The sequence below is a fragment of the Xiphophorus couchianus genome, chromosome 6 (assembly GCF_001444195.1).
Source record: "Xiphophorus couchianus chromosome 6, X_couchianus-1.0, whole genome shotgun sequence".
In the NCBI taxonomy this organism is placed as follows: Eukaryota; Metazoa; Chordata; class Actinopteri; order Cyprinodontiformes; family Poeciliidae; genus Xiphophorus; species Xiphophorus couchianus.
The window spans coordinates 4,709,613-4,729,434 of record NC_040233.1 but is presented as its reverse complement, the minus strand read 5'-3'; the positions used below and the strand labels follow the sequence as shown (position 1 = coordinate 4,729,434).

The 19,822-nt window shown below is 39.9% G+C and overlaps 1 protein-coding gene and 1 long non-coding RNA gene across 4 annotated transcripts in view; one reads left to right on the top strand and one right to left on the bottom strand.

Annotated features, from left to right (window-relative positions):
* LOC114147047 (low-density lipoprotein receptor-related protein 8-like) overlaps positions 1 to 19,822 on the top strand; it is a 96,615-nt gene that overhangs the window by 52,790 nt on the left and 24,003 nt on the right. For all 3 annotated transcript variants that reach the window (XM_028021580.1, XM_028021581.1, XM_028021579.1), the window contains exons 5-9: positions 2,741 to 3,127; positions 6,176 to 6,298; positions 8,171 to 8,293; positions 16,121 to 16,240; positions 18,431 to 18,556. In XM_028021580.1, the coding sequence (XP_027877381.1) occupies positions 2,741 to 3,127; positions 6,176 to 6,298; positions 8,171 to 8,293; positions 16,121 to 16,240; positions 18,431 to 18,556 (879 nt within the window). The remainder of the gene's footprint in view (positions 1 to 2,740; positions 3,128 to 6,175; positions 6,299 to 8,170; positions 8,294 to 16,120; positions 16,241 to 18,430; positions 18,557 to 19,822) is intronic.
* Positions 78 to 4,686, bottom strand: LOC114147048 (uncharacterized). Its single transcript, XR_003596013.1, has 2 exons — positions 4,635 to 4,686; positions 78 to 122 (listed from the first exon to the last, which is right to left on the bottom strand). It is a non-coding gene; the product is annotated as an uncharacterized LOC114147048 (long non-coding RNA).

The window sequence follows — 19,822 nt, the reverse complement described above, 5'->3', positions numbered from 1 at the left end:
GTCCAAGTTTGAATGATGCAGGTATTTCAGTTTTTTTTTGCACTTTTTAATTTTATTGTGTGAAATTAAATATTTGGAGCTCTATATCATGTTATGATATTATTCCGTCATCAATAACATTCCTTGAGTTTTCCCTTGATTCTTTGTTCTATGTTTGAGAAATCCTTGTGTCTCCCATGGCAACCATTCAGCTGTGCAAAACGCCTGGGTGGACCTAGCTCCGCCTTCTAGGCACAGCTCCTCCTCTTTCTGAAGGCAGAAAGAGAATGAGCAGTAGTTTTTAAAGAGACTTAGAGAGGCTTAATTTCAAGGCATTAAATTACAAAGTCAAATTTCTTTAAAGTCATTTGCTATATATTTTTCACAACAGCTGAAGTTAATTACTTGATTGTGCTATATAATGCCACTGACGGTGCTTGGAAAATATACAATACTCCCTTTTACTGGTTAATTGGGTTATTTAAGTGTGACAGTATTAAAATAAAAAACAAATGGTAGGAACTACAGATCTAGAATATATTATTATCAACATACTGTAGGTATCCACTGATGTTAGCAATTATATGACATATATGTCCGATAAGTACAAGTGGGCCAATGTTAACAACCCATGTCTATTTTCATCCGGTTGTCGTTTGTGTTTCAGGAAAAAGAAGGGAAGAGAGTTTTTTGTTTGTAACGGTGAATCAGATGTTGACATCGGCCCAAATTTCATATCGGTGCGTCCCTAGTAGAAACTTGTCAAGAGGCGAATACTTTTCTCAAGTGCTGTAAATATTATGAAATCCTCAACTTCACATCCAACTTGTTTCCTGGATTTGATTTATTCATGTCAGTTAAAACTCGCTGACTTGTATGGCATCGTCAGCAGATGGTCTGTGGGATCGAACCTCCTCAGAAGTCTTTAAGTACATTTACTCATCGCCCCAGAGGAAAACAGAGTGCCTCTCTGGTGTAACCCGGCCACTCGCACACTGCTAATGCTCTCGCCCCTCGTGTAATAATGCACATGTTTATTGAAGCTCTTTAATTATTTAGCTCCAAATTAGGATAGAGAGTGTGTTGAGGCGAAACCGGGCCACTAGTTTGAAATCCACTTCAGAACCAGCTGCGGCGGCTTGTTTATTAATATTAATGAAAAATCACCCTTTTACTGAGCTGAAACCACAACACATGTTTTCATGAACCACCCGTCTTGGCTCCATTATGGTACCAGTCAGGTAATTAAGTCTGGGCATTTATTAACACTAAATAGTTGATGGATATAACAGTGAGTAACCATGATGCTTGATTCTTTCTTTTTTTAAGGGATGAACTCAATTTGAGTCTTTTGAAGGACATCATAACGAAACCGGAGCACAATTATGTACTCTGCAGCCTCTGATCAGTTTTATTTTGAGGTGTAGCTGCTTCCTCAATCTGTTCTAGTTAGACATGATGTGTAGGATTTGCAGTTTGGCCTTACGGTAAATACAGCGCCGCATTACAGCTGATAATATGAGGTAAAAACACCAATCCTGTCCTGTAACCAGCTGGAACAACTAAAGCATCGAGGAGTGAAGCTCCTGAACTCCCTGTGGTTTGTGTAAATATGAAATTCCTTTTCCTGCTGCTGACCTCTGTGCAGCTTGTGGACTCTCAGTGGGAGAACTTACTTTCCACCCCAAGTGCTTTTTAGCAAGATAAAACGTGACTAACAAAACTGGAAAAGGCAGCAAGAGCGAGAGGAAAAAGAAATGGAGAAATATAGATTTTTTTGTAAGTGTAAAATTAGTGGGACACATGGAAAGTCAGTCACCTAGACGCCATGCAAGTGCATACTTACTCATACTTAAGGGCACATTCTGGACACAAACTGTTTTGACTTTTACCGTCAGGTCAGGGCTACAGAGAGGTATTTGCAAAAACCAGCCACCAGACACACAATAAAAGCCTTACAGCCTGAGTAGTTAGCCACTCTTCCGTGAAACAAAATTAGCTAATTTGCACTATCACTACCTGTATTTATGAAAGCAAAACAAAATAATTCTATTTAAGTCAGGGGTTAGGATTGTTCATAATTGTTTAATTTTATTTAGTTGTGATTTTCTTTTTTTCCGCCTACTTTAGTTAGGCGAAAAAAATGGAGTGGGTTCAATAGTTTGCTAGCTAGTTGCTGGTTTGCTAGCTAAATATTAGCTGCATTTCCATTACAAATGCGCGCAAAACTTTGTCAATATTCTGCTAATGTTAAAAAACACAATTTTACAGTCGCTGTGTTTCCAAAAACGCAATTAAAATCACACGAGTAAGTTTGTTCACACGAGAAGTCATTGAAAAAAAACCTATCCCACGTCATCCTCCTCCTACCACTTCATGTCATCTTCTTCGTCTTTTCTGTCAGTTCCAGTTGTTTGCCATGTGACTAGTGTGATGCCAAAAAAGTGTTTCCATTGCAGTTTTGCGACATGTACCAATGTCAGTACAGCTGAAGAAAAAAAAAACACGTCATGCTAACCCAGAAACATTTTTTTAAATAAAAAAACCTTCATTTCTTTTAAAACTAGTGTTTCCATTAGGAACAATTATATTGTTAATGGAAACGCAGCTACGCTTTAGTTCAGTGTAGTTTTTTTCAGTATTGCATTGTGATTATGTATTCATCGATTGGGTAGTGAATATTCAACAAAAGAACCATTTTCAAAAAATTTGCTTAATTGTTGAAGAGCAATTTACTCATATTTGTTACTCCTGCCTGTAGACGCCAAAGCGTGTCCCAGCGCAGAGTTCATGTGTGCCAACCGTAAATGCCTCGCCGCCGTCTACGTGTGTGACGGCGACGACGACTGCGGAGACGGCAGCGACGAGCTCAAGTGTGCGGCGGCGCAGACCTGCGGGCCCAACCACTTCCGCTGCAACACGTCAGAGTGCGTGCCGCTGATGTGGAGCTGCGACGGAGACCCCGACTGCTCGGACGGATCCGACGAAAGCCCGGAACGTTGCGGCGACGGTGCCCCCTACCTGCCCAACCGCAGAGCCAACTGCACCGCCGACGAGTTCCGCTGCGCTAACGGGGAGTGTATTCGCCTGACGTGGAAGTGCGACGGAGATCCAGATTGCAAGGACAAGTCCGACGAGTCAGACTGCCGTGAGTGTCCCTGGCTTCACTAATCCTGAGCGGTTTCCAGTTTTACATTATGTCAACTTGTAAACAATTTTTTCCCCCTCCAATTCAAGGTTGTCCTCAGACTCTAAAGCCACCTAATACATAGTGATGGATCTCTCTGTTGGCATGAAAATATATTTTAACACTTTATAATAAACTCAGAAGGCCAGTCTAAAGTTTTTATATGGCATTAATTAGGGGTGGGCATTAACTGCATCAATTACCATTTGTAATGGAAAATATACCTCAGTAAGAATTTTGAATTATTGTAATAGAAAGAAACACTGTATGATTTCAAACGTTTTTTTTATTTTCTCCGTTTCCAGATCATTAAAAACTATCAATGTATTTTAAAATATGATTAAATGCAGTTATAGTGTGCAGATTCGTGATATAATTCCCACTGTTTAAAGTGGCGTCTAAAGTCTATTTAGAGTGGGAATATTTTTCAAAAACAATAATTGTTTGTGGTGCTAAGAGTGCATACAGTATTCCACAATAGCAGCTGTTTTATCATAATCTTTACAGTTATCACAATAGTACCACAAAATATTGCAATAAGATTGTAAGTCAATATTGCCCACTCGTAATATTAATGAAAACTGTCCTGAGAACAACATATACTATAATATAGACATTTATTAGGGGTTTTGAAAGAAGGTGTGCACACCTTTAAGAGCCTGCACATGTGATTTTTTTCCAAGTTTAGTAATATTTAGAGCCTCTTTTAAACGTCTTGCTTTGGTTAGAATTTCTTTTGTTTATCTTAGCACATTACCATTTGAGTTTCTTAGACAGAATGAGTTTCCACAGTGTGTCTGTGCACAAACAGCTCCTGTAGCGTGAAACAGTGTGAGCATTAGAGTCCACTTCCACAACTACAACTGTCCAACTCTGCAGCAGCTTTTTCTAAACTGCAGGACAGAAACTTGACAGAGCAGAACCCTCTTATCTCAAAGTTTTTTTGTAGCCGCAGTCCTAACACACACAGGGTTTATACACACTGCTTCTGAAGGAGAGAGATACTGCCGTACAGATGATAGCACCAGAGCTCATTGCTCTAAAACTCTTTTGCTCAGCGAGATATATCTACATTTGAAGCAGTTTCACACAAAGAAGGATTTGATTAGCAGCAGATCAATTAACTGGAGAGTGTGATGTCATGTGTCTGTCGCGTACACAAGCACACACCAAAACAAGGACATTATCAGCTGAGCATGCTCATTCATGAATGATAGCTTGCTATTGAATATATATATTTAAACCATTTTATTGCTCACATTCTGCTTTAGGTTAATGTGCGACCAGAGCTAAGTCCTAACTGCTACTCTCTTTATGAAAAAAAATAAGTTTTTACAGCGTAATAAGCCCTGTGGAAATGGATGAGCTCCTGTGAAACTGAAGCTTAACTTTTAAAGGGGCAGTATTATGTTAAATCAACTTTTTTGAGCTATAATACTATAATGTTACTCCTTCATCAAAAATAGACCTGGAGTGCTGATTTGATTATTTCACGCATGTTTGAGAAATCCTTTAATCTCTTGCGGTAACCATTCAGCTGTAGAAAACGCCTGGGTGGACCTAGCCCCGCCTTCAAAGATGAAGCTCCTCCTCTGAGCTACAGCTTTCAAGCTTCCCAAATTCCACCTCACAGAGCAGCTCCTCCAGACTAGTCAGCAGTAATTAGCAAACACCTGGTTTAACCGCTTAGCTTGTAATAGCAGCTATTTCTCAGTGCAACGCTGGTTAGAAACGTTGTTAAATTATTAAGGAGAAGTAATGTGATGACTTCCTGAAGGTAGTATTTCAGAAAGAGCAGGAGATTTTAAAAAGATATAGGCCCAATTTCAAGTTGTTAAATCAGGATATGAAATTTCATATTTGATGTATTGGCACTTTTATAACAACTCAAGTTAACATAGTTACTTGGTTGTGCTATAAAATGACACTATGTGCCTGGAAAACACATAATCCTGTCCCTTTAAATGTCTTCTTCTGCTAAATAACAGTGAGTGAATGAAGTGATGAAGTAGTTTTTTTGAAGCAGGAATCCCAGCACCCAAAGCTCTCACCAAGCCAAAGTGTGAAACTCGGATATGTCCTTCCGCTCGTTACGGAGATGTGCGGCGAGCATGTCTGACAAACCGTCATGGTGTGTGGTGTCGTTTTAGCAGCGTTTGCAAGAGACGGAGGTGCTCAGGTTCAAATTAGGAACACGTTTCTGGTACACTCACTCACTTTCAGGATCTACTTAAGGAATTATTTGTCAGAAAAATTGTATTTTCTAAGCCCTCACTTTTCTCTCTGATCAGTGTCACTGAATCTCTAATCAGAGACACTGATTAGAGATCAGTGTCTCTAATCTGAAATGTTTCAGATTAGAGACACTGATCAATATGTTTCCCCTGTTTATTACTTTTTTTTATGTCATGGATCTGTATGAAACATCATTTATTTACAGATCTCCACTCTGATATTGATGTGTCACCAGAGCACAACACAGAAGAAGATCTGCTGTGTACGTCTAAGTTGAGGAGTCACCATAGATATTTCTTCTGTCCTGGTCTTAGCTTATCTCATGATAACACTAAAGCACATCCCAAGAGTCATATATATTGCTTTTTAATGGGGTTCAGAGGGGAGTTCTGCTGTTGATAAGAAACTGCTCTGGTCTTGGGATAATAATGAATTTTGGTTTGGCCTCATCCTGCCTCCCTCTTTTGGTCTTCTACATTAAAATTCATTCATCACACGACCTTGGGTTGACATTTTCTGGGCTGCATCAAACTCTGAATGAAATTAGCATAGCTGAAGTATGTAATTACTCAATTCTGCTGATTTTTATACATGCTTTCTGGCGATTATCTTTTCAAATTAGCTTATTGACACAGTCTCAGAAGCAAAGAGAAACGACAAACTAGTAATGGGTAAAATGTACGAAAAAGGATTTGATCCATTAATGTCAGAACATGAATCCCATTTTGTTTTTATATATGTATATATTGTTTTCTCTCTCTCCTTCTCTAACAGCTCTGCTGACATGTCGACCTGATGAGTTTCAGTGTGGTGATGGTTCCTGTATCCACGGTACCAAACAGTGCAACAAGGTCCACGACTGTCCTGACCACAGCGACGAGTCCGGCTGCGTCAACGGTGGGTCTGAGGCTGGAAATATCACTGCTTCATTTACACCAAGTGGATGGTTACATCACGGTTACCTGGGAAACACACAGCACCAGGAAGCGCTACATAAGAAAGGAAAGTTGGCAGACAATGTTCAGCTTGGGACAACTAAGGTAGCTCCCAGCTAGCTGAGCTGTGAAAAAGAAAATCAGGCTTGTGAATATAATAACATTGATATAAATATGTGAATCATTTTAATAGATATAGCTTTAGCACCACAGGTACTGGTTTCACTGGCAGATTATTTTACAAGTAACATGGGAAAAATGTTTTGTTATAAGTGAAATACTCTACCAGTGGAATAAATACTTTTTCATCAATATTAAGAAGTTATTGACTTAAAACAAGCTGCTATATCTAGCGAAAACTATACTTGTAAGTTAGTTTTGTCTTATTTCGAGTGTACTAAGATATTTGCACTAGAAACATGTCCAAAAAACTTTGTAAGATATTGTTTTTTTTGCAATGTAGCTTTTTTAATCACCCCAAAAATGCAAAATGTAAACAACAGAAAATGTCTTGGGATTTTTCAACTGGTCTTAAAATTTTGATCAGGAGTGTAAGCATGCTGTCACAAAGCAAAAATAGTTCAGATAGTATTTGTGAGTTAACTTATAGTAATTGAACATTCATTCATAGCAAGGAAGGAGTTTTTTTCCTACCTCGCTGAAGAGTTCAGCATCTTAAAATGTGCCAAGATTATTGCTGTAAAAATGGGCATAAAAATCTCATCAGTACGTGACCTTATTGCCAATAAACTGGTGATTAAAAATAATGAGTACAGTACTGATCAAAGTGACAATGTCACAATTAGTTGCAATTTCTACCTGCTGGAAATGGAACAAGATTGAGTATATCAGCCCCAAGGTTCCTCTGTACTGTCTGAATCAGAGGAAATTTATTATCACAGGCGTAAATATATCCTACCATCACATACCACAAAGGGTTCCTGTAGATACAAACAAACAGAGCTGCTGCTGATGGTACACATTATCGTACTACTTGGACAAATGCTGCCAAATCTCACCGGAAACTTAAAAGAGCATCAGGCAAACCTTATTGATTCGCAGCACAGCAGAGCTGCTCCAGAAAGCACAGCTGTGCTGCCGGGTCCATGAGATTGTTTACAGTGAGGTGCCATCTTGTTGAGTAGGTGGATACATTCAATCTGTTGCTTTCAGCTCTCTAATTAAACGCTCAGTGCAGCAGCCTTTTGTTCCATTATCTAAAATAAACGCAGTTCTCCACAAATGCAGAAAACATCCGTTGTTTGGTTTAAATTCATCCCAGCAGGTTCTATTAAATGCGGGAACAAATGATTTATTATGAATCTGTGAGGCTGACATCAGTTGGATAAAACAAGACAGAATTACCTTGGGTGCAGTTTAACAGACCATTTAAAGCTATGTCGTAACGCCAGCTACGCAGAGAGGTGACGAAAGTGTGAAGACTACAAACCAAGATGAAGAAGCTGTTAAAGACGTTGTAATAATGATAGTAGGTTGTGTGGTTTTATATGGACGTAGTGTAAACCAGTCTCCTAAGTTCATCTTCTTATGGATAATTTATCAGCTTCCTGCAAACTAAGAGGGCAGGGAAAGTGAAATTCACAAGAGGAGGTGAGAACGATAAAAAAATAACCTTACATTTTTAATATTGTAACTTTTTTGTGTATTTGCACGCAAACTTGAGTTGGAAAAATAATTTTCATGTTTACTTATTTAATGTTTTTTTTCCAAGTACATGGACCTGTTTTTACTGTCTCAAACAAAACATTAATATTTTAAATGTGTGATGTACAGAAGCTGTTCTCTACTTTTTTTTTTTTTTTTTTTGCTGCAGCCACAAAATGCGAAGGGCCCCTGAAGTTTCAGTGTAAGAACGGAGAGTGTATCGACAGCTCCAAGGTGTGTGACTCTGTCAAGGACTGCAAGGACCGCTCGGATGAGCCTAAAAAAGAGTGTGGTAAGATGTTGTTGATGTTAAAGATTGCTTGTGTGAACTGTTATTATTTCTGTCTTTGGTCAAATAAAATAAAATAAAATGCTTCTTCCAAATGATACTGATTCACAAGAGAGTACCCACTGGGTCTAGAATGAGTGTTTCTTCATACAAAGGAGTCAAGACATTTCATTTGCACACATTGCACCAATTTAATAACCACATTGTGCTTATTAAAGGGCTCCTGTTAACACACTAACCAGTCACGTTATTCATTTATTTTATCTTTTCAGTTGCTTACACAAATAGTGAATCATGGCAGCATCTCATTAAATGTGTGTGTCTAGATCAGGGGTGGGCAGCTCCAGGCCTCGAGGGCCGGTCTCCTGCAACTTTTAGATGTAGCTCTACTTCCACACACCTGAATCAAATAATCAGGTCATTAGCAGGACTCTGGAAAACTCGACTGCACTTAGGAGGTCATTCTGCTGTTGGATGGAAGTGTGTTGGACCAGGGAGACATCTAAGAGTTGTAGGACACCGGCCCTCGAGGACCAGGATTGGCCACCCTTGGTCTAGAAGATAAAGAAGGTTTGAAGTTTAGAGCAGCGATCACAACAAGGAAAAAGAGGGATTTCAGTGTCTTTGTATGTGGCATGGTTGATGGTATTTTACAGTATTGTAGAGACTTCTGATCTGGGATTTTTTTTATGCTCAACATTTTTGGGTTTACAGAGAGAAAGAGAGAAGGATATCCTACGAGAGCAGTGGTGTTAACACAGATTTCTTGTTGATGTCAGAAGTCTTAGGAAAATGACTTTTTAGTGTTGGTGGCTTTCTATGATCTCAAAGGACAACTCATTACAACCAGCATTTGCAGAATACCACCTACAGACAGCCACATTCTTGCTCAGGAAGAGTGCAGATGCAGATTAGTGATTCACTTCTTTGCACTTATGACTTGAACCTTGAAGGAGATGAGCTACAGCAGCAGAACACCACACTGAGAGCCATGCTAGTCATATGATGACTGGAAACTGAGTTTACGCTTCACACAAGGCCACCAAGATTAGAATGTAAGAGATGTGGAAAATGTGGGAGCTCGTCTGGGATCAGAACGAAATATAAATAGATGGAAAAATTGATTCATCCTACTTTATATCAGTGCTTCAGTCTGGTGTTGGTGTTCTTTTTACCAATTAAGCAAACTTGAAACACTTCAGTCTACCTAAGTACGCTGCTGCTCATTTCCAGCCATTTTTGACCACATTACTACCATCACGAAGCTCAAATGCTTCTTGGGTCTGAATTTGTTTTTTTGAGCATACAGTGAGTTTATTGTACTCCACAGTCACTGGATTTCAATTCAACAGATGGAAAAATGGATGGAAAAAGAGATTTCCCTCTCTGCTGCACCTGCTTGATAATATGGCTTCAATATGGACTAAAATATATGAGCATTAATTTTAGAGACCTGGTTGAATCTATACCAAGGTGAATTAAAGCAGTTGAGAAGGCAAAGTTCTCATCATACAGTGACCAATACAATATGATTCATTTGAGAAATTTGTCTAAAAATAATCAAAAATGCTAAAACAGACATGCTCAATTTGGTCAAAGTGATATTCATTAAATAAAACATGTTGGATTTTGGATATCCGTGATTTCATTTCCAATGTAAGAAAGCAAGAAGCAGACCTTCAGCTTCTTGCGAGGACATTTCCTCTGAGGAATCTAAAAATCTATGTGGGGAAAAGTGACAGGTACCAGAGCAGACTGACCTCTGCCAGGAAATGAAATTATAGAACCGAGACCGGCGCTGCAGAGCGTAATTCCCTTCACCCTCTCCATCTCCTCTCCCTCCGTCCCCTCACATTCTCAGCTCATTAAAAGCACGTCCACACATGCGCAGACACACACACCTTGCTCATCTCTTCGCTCGCTCAGCCATTTGCGTCCGAGACGTTCCACATCTAAATCACACGCGGAAAACAAGACACTTTTGATTCGAACTGTGACGCAACCCTCTTCTTTTCAGATGCTGAAAATAATGCATTTCCTAAAGTGCTCAGGCAAATTTTTTACCATCTCACCAAAAATAATGACATATCGCCACTGTTATGTTGCTCATTATTTAACACTATTAATTTCCTTCACTTTGGAGGAATTCATGTTAACAGATTCACTGTGCAGGAGAGACTCAGGCAGAAGGGGGCAAAAAAGAGATGTGATGTTTTCTCAGTGATGGGGGGAAAAAGGGATCTGGCCTGTAAATCTTGTTTGTGGAAAGAGCAGTTTCTGTTTTCACACATGGATTCTCTCAGGCGTCAGTTCAGGGGGGCTTCATGCCCCTCCTGAACTCACAGGATTGAGTGAGAGCTCACAGGCAGCTACGTCTTGCTCTTTTTTTCTTTTATGTTGGGTCCATTTTCAGCTGACAGTAGGAGGATAGATTGTGTTGCCGCCACTCATTCAGTCGATTTACAGAAGAGAATTTAACAGCTGGTCGGTCTGTTGGCGGCGGCACAAAGCGAACGACGAAGATTACACAACCAAATCTTTTACTTTCAATTGATAGAAAAGTTCAACTTGCAATCGGATCAACCTGAAGCTCGTTCTCCCCGATCTGCATTATTGAGGTGTTACCTGTGGTTCCTGGTTGTCTCTCAGTGTGGCTTTTAGCAAATTCAGCAGGTCCGCTGGCTCCACATCAAATCTGCAAAGCATCTCACCCACTTTCAGCACGTTGTTTTGATTTTTCCGCCCTGCAGCTTCTCTGTTTTGCCTCGCTCTAAACCAATCTCAAAAAGATCAATAGTCCCCCACTCGCTGTCTGTTCAGAACCAGAGTCTGCAATTACATGGTAGCCCTCATAGCTCAGGAGGCGATGTGACTCTTAACTGGTTATAGAGAATGGAGACTAAGGACCCCAAGAAAAGCCAACACTGACTGCATAATTATCAGAAAATCCACATCTCGTAAATTCCTGGTGTACCTCATTAACTCCTGTGACAATAGGAAATCAGGGCATTATTCCTTATTTTCTGCTGTTTCCCAGGGGCATAAAAAATAACTCTAGCGTGGAAAAAATGTCTTCCTTTAATTTTCTACTCTCTTTGTCCTGTTCGGGGTAACAGCAAGGTTGGTGCCTGTCCTAGGTGTTATCATGTGAGAGAGGAGAGGGTAGACCCAGGAGAGGTCGGTCTCTCAGGATCATCAAAGAGAGAAAGTCGAAAAATAAGCCAGGGTGGCAAATGACACTCCAGAAATATTCCCTCTTTACTTCCTTTAAAATAATCCACGGTGTCTGGATGGTGGCTGAGGCTTTAAGGCCGAGGTGGGCAATCCTGGTCCTCGAGGGCCGGTGTCCCGCATCTCTTGGATGTCTCCCTGATCCAACACACTTGAATCAAATAGCTGAATCACCTTCTAAGTGCAGTCAAGTTCTCCAGAGTCCTGCTAATAACCTCATTATTTCACTCAAGTGTGTTGAAGTAAAGATGCATCTAAAAGTTGCAGGCGCGGCCATGGCAGAAATCCACTAATCTGTCTCGTCTCAACACTCATTCTATGTGTTTTAGTTCCTATCTGACCTGAGACCATCTATGTTTCCCACAATGGCACGTCTACTTTTTTAGTTGGTGCTATTGCTAAAATGCAATACCAGTGTGGCTGGTATTGTGTTTTCATAAATGGAAAATAAAAACAGGGTCTCTAAAGTATGATCCGGGAAACATAAGCAGTCGTCTGAATAACCAATCAACCAATCAAGTTTATCTAATGGCACATTTCAGCAACAAATAAGTTCAAAGTGCTTTACATCATAAAAACACAAAAATAAAAAGTCTTAAAAACACAATACAGTCACAAATTGAGAAACCAGTTACAGACACAATACAGTTCGCCCAGTGACATCATCAAAATCATTGATGCATATCAAATAAGTTGGCAGTTTTCTGGACGTTTGTTCCAGATTTGTGGTGCATAGAAGCTGAATGCTGCTTCTCTGTGTTTGGAGACCTGAGTTATCAAATTAGAATCATGATTTAAATGACCATGTAGGTTTCTATCAAATAAATTAGTGAGAATGTGGAAACATACCACAGAAAGGCATGCAAACCCAAAATTTTAATCAAAGACCTTTTCATTTAATAAGCACAGAGCAAAGTATCTTGGTAACCATCAAATTAATTTACCTGCATGAAGATATTAACAGCACAGACTTGAATTCCAACTTTTCCTGTGTTGATGAACATCAAATATTATCTGGAAAATCTTCATAGAATTTCTGAGAAAAGTTTTGCACCCTTAAATAAGCATGTTACCACAGTCTCATGATATATGTGAAGCTGTGAAAAACTAAATGTATTTTTAGAAAATAGTAGTTACAGTGTGTGTGAAGTCGTCTTGCAAATGAATCAGAATTAGAATTTATTTTATTGTGCATGAAGAAAGCACGACATTTTAAAAATAGCAACTCTCGAAGAGAAGTCAAATAATAATAAATGAATAATACATAAGTACATCTCAATAAATATAAAAATATAGTAGGAACACAGAACAATTGGGACGTTAAGGAAAAATAAATAAATGACATGGTTCTAGTGTTTTTTTCTGTAAACCTTACGAATGTGAATTGTAGATAACCAATTTACTGGATATATTTCAAGAGTGTTTATTCTGTTTACTGTGTAATTCTTTTCTCTAATGCAGCTTCATACTGACACCATTTACTATTATTCTGGGGAGTAAGCTGATGCTGAGTTTCGGTTTGGCTAAGTCGTCGGCTAACTCAGAAACACACGCCCACACACGCACACACACTCACTAAAGTTTAGCTTTCAAGAGCCGATAAGAAGCTCACTAGTTATTGACAAATGTGTAACTGTAGATTAGGTGGTCACACTTCTGATGGAGTTAAATACTCTATGACTGAGGAGGCAGCTTCTCTTGCTGCTTAGCCCACTTTTCTTTTATCAACCCTCTCCAGCTGTTCGTTGTGCAGTTGCGCTTTTGCTCTGTGAAAAACAATCCAGTGCGTCAACGTTTTTCACTTTGTTAGGGTCACTCATTTAAGGATTAAAAAAAGCCATCACAAGTGTGTTGAAGACGTGGATAAATCACGTGCATGCAAGAATATTTTATAAATTCAAGATGATGTGAAGCAACGTAATGCTTCACTCGCATTTTCATTTAGCATTTTCCTCATGAGCAGTTTTTGTTCCATCAACTGCTTTGCTGAATTCAGTTGCGTTTTTGTCAATAGCTGCAACAAATATTGTCTGAAAGCACTTTACAGAAAAAAACTAAATTCAATTCAATCATGTAGACTCAAAGCCATTACAAACATGTGCAAAACCTTGTCGATATTCCACTAATGTTAAAAAAACACCACAATTTTGCAATTGCTGTGTTTCCATTAAATATGAAACACAATTAAAATCACATGTAAATAAGTTTGTTCACACGATAAATCATTAAAAAAACATGCTGCGCCATGAACTTCCTACCACTTCCCGTTGTTCCACCAGTACTAACATTAGTTTTTTGTCATCACGGTGATGTGAATAAAGTGTTTCCATTGCATTTTTGTTAAATACACAAATTTTGACACAGTCAAAACAACGTTGGTTACGTATTGTAACCCCAGATTCTACGAGTATAGGCACAGAGACGAGCCCCTAATCCGTAATCTGATAGGCACACTGGTGGGCCCGGTCAGAGAACCTGGTAATCAGCTGATTGTGCTTAGAAGGGGGCACAGGCCGCTGGACTAATCCTGACGTCCTGGCCCCAAACACGTCAGCGAGGCCCGGATCCAGTGGGGGAACAGAGGGAAAGCTCCGCTCCGTGAACCCCTCCACCCCGGTGATAGGCGCATAAGTGGAGACTGGTGCCCTCAGCTTCATGGGCTCAGCCGTGGCCTCAGTTATGTAAGCCATTACGGCGGAAAACTGAGGCCTGATGGGGTCCAGATGGCGACTCGGGGAGAAGCCAAACCGTCCCGCCAGTTCATTCAAATGTGGCAGGGGAGGGTTAGGGTAAGCCCCTTAGCACTAGCCGCCTCCTCAATCAAGCTAGGTAGCTCGAGGAGGAGCGAGCCCACAGCTGGGAGGGGGGTTGACTGAGCATCCGCTCAGCCGCCTCTCTTCCACCGTGGTGCTTCCCAGCTGGGAAGCAACATCTGAACCGTTGCTCCTCTTGCTGTCGTCCTCTCTGCTGGCGGAATCATCCGATTCCCGCTCAGCGTAGCTAGCATCTCCCCATGAGCAGTGACCGGACTCGGTGGGCCCTTCGCCCCGCCAAGGGCCATCCTTGAAAAAGGCTAGCCTCTGCCTCCTCTCCTTCAGAGCACAGGAGCAGCAAGAGGGCTGAGGCGTCAGGGCGAGGTCGGCATGCTGGGGGCTCAGGCATCCCTCGCAGATCCGGTGCCTGTCAAAGGACACGATGTACCCCGTCTGACAAGACGGGCACAAACAGACGGTACCGCTATAAAACGTCTTCGCTCTTAAGACAGTGCTATCTTACACTGAAGAAAAAGAGGGAGCCGTTTGTCCGGTCTGACTGTTATTCATACAGACCAGGGAGGGGCTACCCAGTAGGTGGGCGTGGACTAAGCTTTTTTTCAGTGCTGCGCGCGAGGGATAAACCCACTAGCGATAGCCTTAATTGTGTGTTTCCATTCAGCAAATAGTTTTATCAAATGTTCATAATTTTAGTAAAGGGAAATGTAGCTAATGATATGCTTTGGTCCTAAATAAGACAAATCAAGCTCAGTTTATTTTCCAAATTGGCTAAATTGTTTCCATCCGGAGTGCATCAAGTTGGTAACTTGTAGTATTCATTCCTGGATGAGCATGTGTCGATGGTGGAGAGGAAAGACTACCATTTAATTGGAAGAAACCTAGCTCTGCCTCTGAGATGCAGTTTCCAAGCTTCCGCCTCACAGAGCAGCTTTCCTCCATCTTTCAGCTCCTTCAGACTAGCCAGCACCAATTAGCAAACACCTGGCGGGACATCTGCTGAGCTCATTATAGGAGCTACTTCTCAGAATGACGCTGGTAAAAATGTTGTTAAAGGGTTAATAGGGGAGCCATGTTGTGATGACTTCCTGAAGGCTGAGTTTCAGTAAGAGCAGGACTTTCTTAAAGAGACAGAGACCCAATTTCAAGGCATTAAATTACTGAGGGAAATTTCTTTTAACTCATATTTGATATAAATAGCATTTTTAGAACAACTGAAGGTAACATAGTTACTTGATTATGCTACAAAATATCAACATACATGTATGTGCCTATAACATACATAACACTGCCCCTTTACACTCTGTAGAAGGAAACACTTTGTTCAGCAAAACTCAACTAATTTCTTTGTCTAGGGGAGAAACAGAACAATGGGGTCAAGTGTTCTACCTTAAAAATAAAGCGGGTCATTGGTGATGTATCCCATATTTCATCTTTTGTAATTTTTAGGATTACTGTGTCACAAATCAAACGGAGTACCTGTTTAATTTAGCTGCCCCCCTTTACTTCTGTGACAGATCCTCTTGGGGCTTGTTTGATTCTCAGTTCGCAGCATTAAAGCCCCTCCACACACACACACACATTTCATATCCTAACAGATGGGACTGGTTTTCAATTAACCAGTCCCAGCTACTTTGGAGAGCGTCTGATAAGCATTACAAAAGGACAAGACGGTACAAAAGTCAAGATGAAAGACTTTTTTTTTTTCTCATATAAACGGGTTGGAGTTATTTTTCAAAAAGTCGACCTGCAAGTTGATTACATCGTGCCTGCCTCTCCTGTAACTCTTTGCATCAGAACGCTGTCTTCTCCTTGTTTTGCCTCACAGGGTTGAACGAGTGTATGATCAATAACGGCGGCTGTTCCCACGTCTGCATGGACAGACCAATCGGCTTTGAGTGCCAGTGTCCCACCGGCTACCAGCTGCTGGACAAGAAGACCTGTGGAGGTAAAACTGGAAGGATGTTAAACACCTTGATATCAACAGAGCCTGGCAAAAAAACCATAAAAAAAGGGATGCACGATATTATCGGCATGGTATTGGTATCAGCTGTTAGTAGCTGTAAAAATTAATATCGCCCATTCCATCAAAATAATTCACCAATATAAAAGGTGCTGCTTTTATACGACTGCAGCACAACATCACATTTGCACTGTTTGAGTGCCATGAATAAATTTGACATTTAACATAATGCAAGTTTAGTGTTGCATCATTTCCGGCCTCCTTCTTCGCTTTGCATTTGGTAGCAGTCTAAATTGTCAAAGATAATGCAGTATTTTAATTCCAGATTAGAGAAAGCCACCTAGTTTCAGTAAGTACATAGGTATAGAAAAAAGATATCGGTATTGATTATCGACCAAATGAGTTTTAGTATATTGGCATATTGGATATCGACAAAAAATCTAATTTTGTGCGTCCATTAAAAAAAACAAAACACCTAAACTTTATCATATTTTTATGGATTATTGTGATAGCTTGTTATTTTATTTCTTTATTTTGTATTTAGATCGTGTATGAATTGCAATATCACATTTATGTATATGCTGGTATATACATTTTTGATTGCTTATGTTTATATTTGAATTTTCTAATATTTAACACTTTGGGTGGAGTAGGTGGTCAACAAATAATCAATTTCCCCTTGGAGATCAGTAAAGTATATTTGATTCTTCTGTTTTAAATTAACAGAAAGAGTGTAAAAATTATAGAAAAGTGGGAACAATTAGGCAAATGTTAAAAACAAAATGAAGTAAAAAAAATATAGACCTTTTTTTTCACCTTTACACAAATTTCAAAAGAATTTAATCGTTAACTTCTCCCCAAAAACATCGACACCGTGGTGAAAGGTGGTGGTGGCAGCGGCGTGCAGTGGGGAAGGTTTTCTTCAGCAGGACCAGAGAAACTGCTCAGAGTTGATAGGAAGATGGATGATGATAAATGCAGGCGTACCCTGGAAGACAACAAAAATCTGGAAAACAACACTAAATATGCAGCCAGACGTTGATTATTTTTGCCTTCAACTTTGCATTCATGATTTATATTCTGTTGGGCACTTCACAGGGCGTAGACGTCCTTGAGTAGCCCACTTAAAAAATGGCAGTCATTGTTAATTCTGCACACAAAGTAGAATATTATGTCTTTACTTTGAAAAATCAGCTTTTATTTTGAGGGTAGCTTTTGTTTAATGTTATATGTAAAGCATCCTTCTAGAGCCCTCCATCATTGCAGCATTGTAAGAAGGCTCGCCACCAATAAAGATTGCAATTGATTCTAAGAAGAAAAACTGGATGCAGGAATGCAGATTTCTTTTTTCTATCAACACAAGGACCTTTTTTTTTTTTTTTGCTTAAAATACGCAAAACCAGGGATGTCCTCAGTTTGTGGAAAACCCAGACTGGTTCTCCAGAATTGGAAACAAAATGTATATAATTGTAAAAGTACATGAATGTAAAATAAGAGGGTTGTACATTTATGAAAACCATTTTTAAATACAGTAAAATAATATGTGAAGTTTCAGCTATTTGCCTCGTTGTTCATTTGCAATGTCTGCTGTTACTGAGAAGATAAAATACTATTTAAAATGTATTGTTTCATACTGAATTGAACAAATTGTGTTCGGCCAATGGTGTGGCTCCTCGGAACAGTCATAGTTGCCGTCGTGGCACTGGGGAAAGAAGAAAATAACTGTACACTCCTGGTTTATAACATAAAATCCCAACAAGCAACAGTGAAGTTTACAGATTTAGCGTGGGAAGAGGTGAGAAAGTTTTCAGAGGTGCGACTACTTTTCAAAAGGCATCATGAGAGCAGCCGACTGGCAGCTGACAAAGCCCGTTTAAATGTTTGCTGCTTTTCTAGCCGGACTGCTCTTCATTCCCAAAAGGAACCAGATGAACTTTCTATGCTCTCACACGTTCACACACACATAACACATTTTCCCACCCTTTCCCAACCCGTCAAACCCAGCGCAACCCCCAAAAAAAGGTGTTTAAAAAGAAAGGTCAGACATGTCGTTCTTTCTTTCCTCATGTGATCTGTGCAAGCATCAGTTCTTAACAATTATCATACGACAAGAATGGTTGTCATTTTCTGTTCAGCTATGCCACTGATAACATCTGTTTCTTGCCTTCTTCACAGACATCAATGAGTGTGAGAACCCTGACGCTTGCAGCCAGATATGCATCAACTACAAGGGAGATTTTAAGTGCGAGTGCTATGAAGGATATGAGATGGACCTGGTCACTAAGACTTGCAAGGCTGAAGGTGAGTCACAATAATTTACAGAAATGAAAGTTTAAAAAAAATAATTTAGGGTGCGTACACACCAGCCCAGTCTAGTCTGCTTCAATCCAAATAGTGTTTGTTTGTCTTGTCACACAACCTATGGTTCGTTTCGGGAGATTGTGAACCCAAAAAAACAAACTCTGGTCCACCTAAAAACCTTGGCCTCTGTTTGGTGAAGTGAACTCTGGTGTGGTTTGAATGCAAATGCAGATACAAATGCAGATACAAATGCAGATACAAGGGCTCCAAGCAAACTGCTTTTGGAGCAGTTTGCTTCCTGCTCCAAAAGCAGGAAGCAAACTGTAGTGCAGGGCATTCTGGGTAAATACAACCAAAACAAACAAGCGTCTATTGCTACTTGGAGAAATGGCTCATGTTCTTTTGCCAAAGACAAAACCACACCAGTTTTTAACTGGTGTGGTTTCAACATTTGTTGAAAATGTAACAAATGTTTCAGTCTTGCAATCAAACAGTCTACTGGGCAATCAAGTGAAAACACCCCAGTAACAAGTGTTTATGATGGGACAAATAAAATTCATATTTGAGTTTTTAATATTACAGGTAATAACTTCTACAGATGCAATTTAGCTAATTTTATGTATGTATTTCCTTTGATAAGCAGGGAAGTCTGCTGTTTTACTGATAACGAAACAATTTCTGAGCAGTTGCTCATTATTGGACCCAATCACTCGTTTGTACCGCAGCGTCAAACCCTCTGCTTTATATAATCAAAAGCATCTTTCTGCAATTACAGTCTTATCACCATTTTGCAGCTGTTTGTGCACCTAAAAACATACAAATGGCAAGCACAACTAGAGCAGCCAGCCTTGTCTTTTTGTTTTTTCACTGGCCAACTCCAACCACTGGCTCTCATCACTTTAGAGTTTCCTGAGTGACACCCTGATGTGTTTAGCCATGCTAAACATTTATAAATAGGCATATCAACTCTTCAGGGGTACCTGGCAGATCTAGGTGGAGGGAAATTACATCAATTTAGTCAATTTAGTTTGAGGATGCTGATAAATGTTAGGTGACAAGTGGGGAACGGAGTGAACTTCCTCAAAGTACCTTGATGCTCATCGGCTAGAGGCTGAGAAAAACGCCGTTGTCTCCTAAGTTCACGCCTCATTTAATGAACAGAAAACAGTGAACTGGATTAATCATGTTCATTTGTAAGTACTTTTATTTTGTTTAATAAAAATGCAGCTATTTTAAAGCCTCCCTTTATATTGTTTAATTTCAACA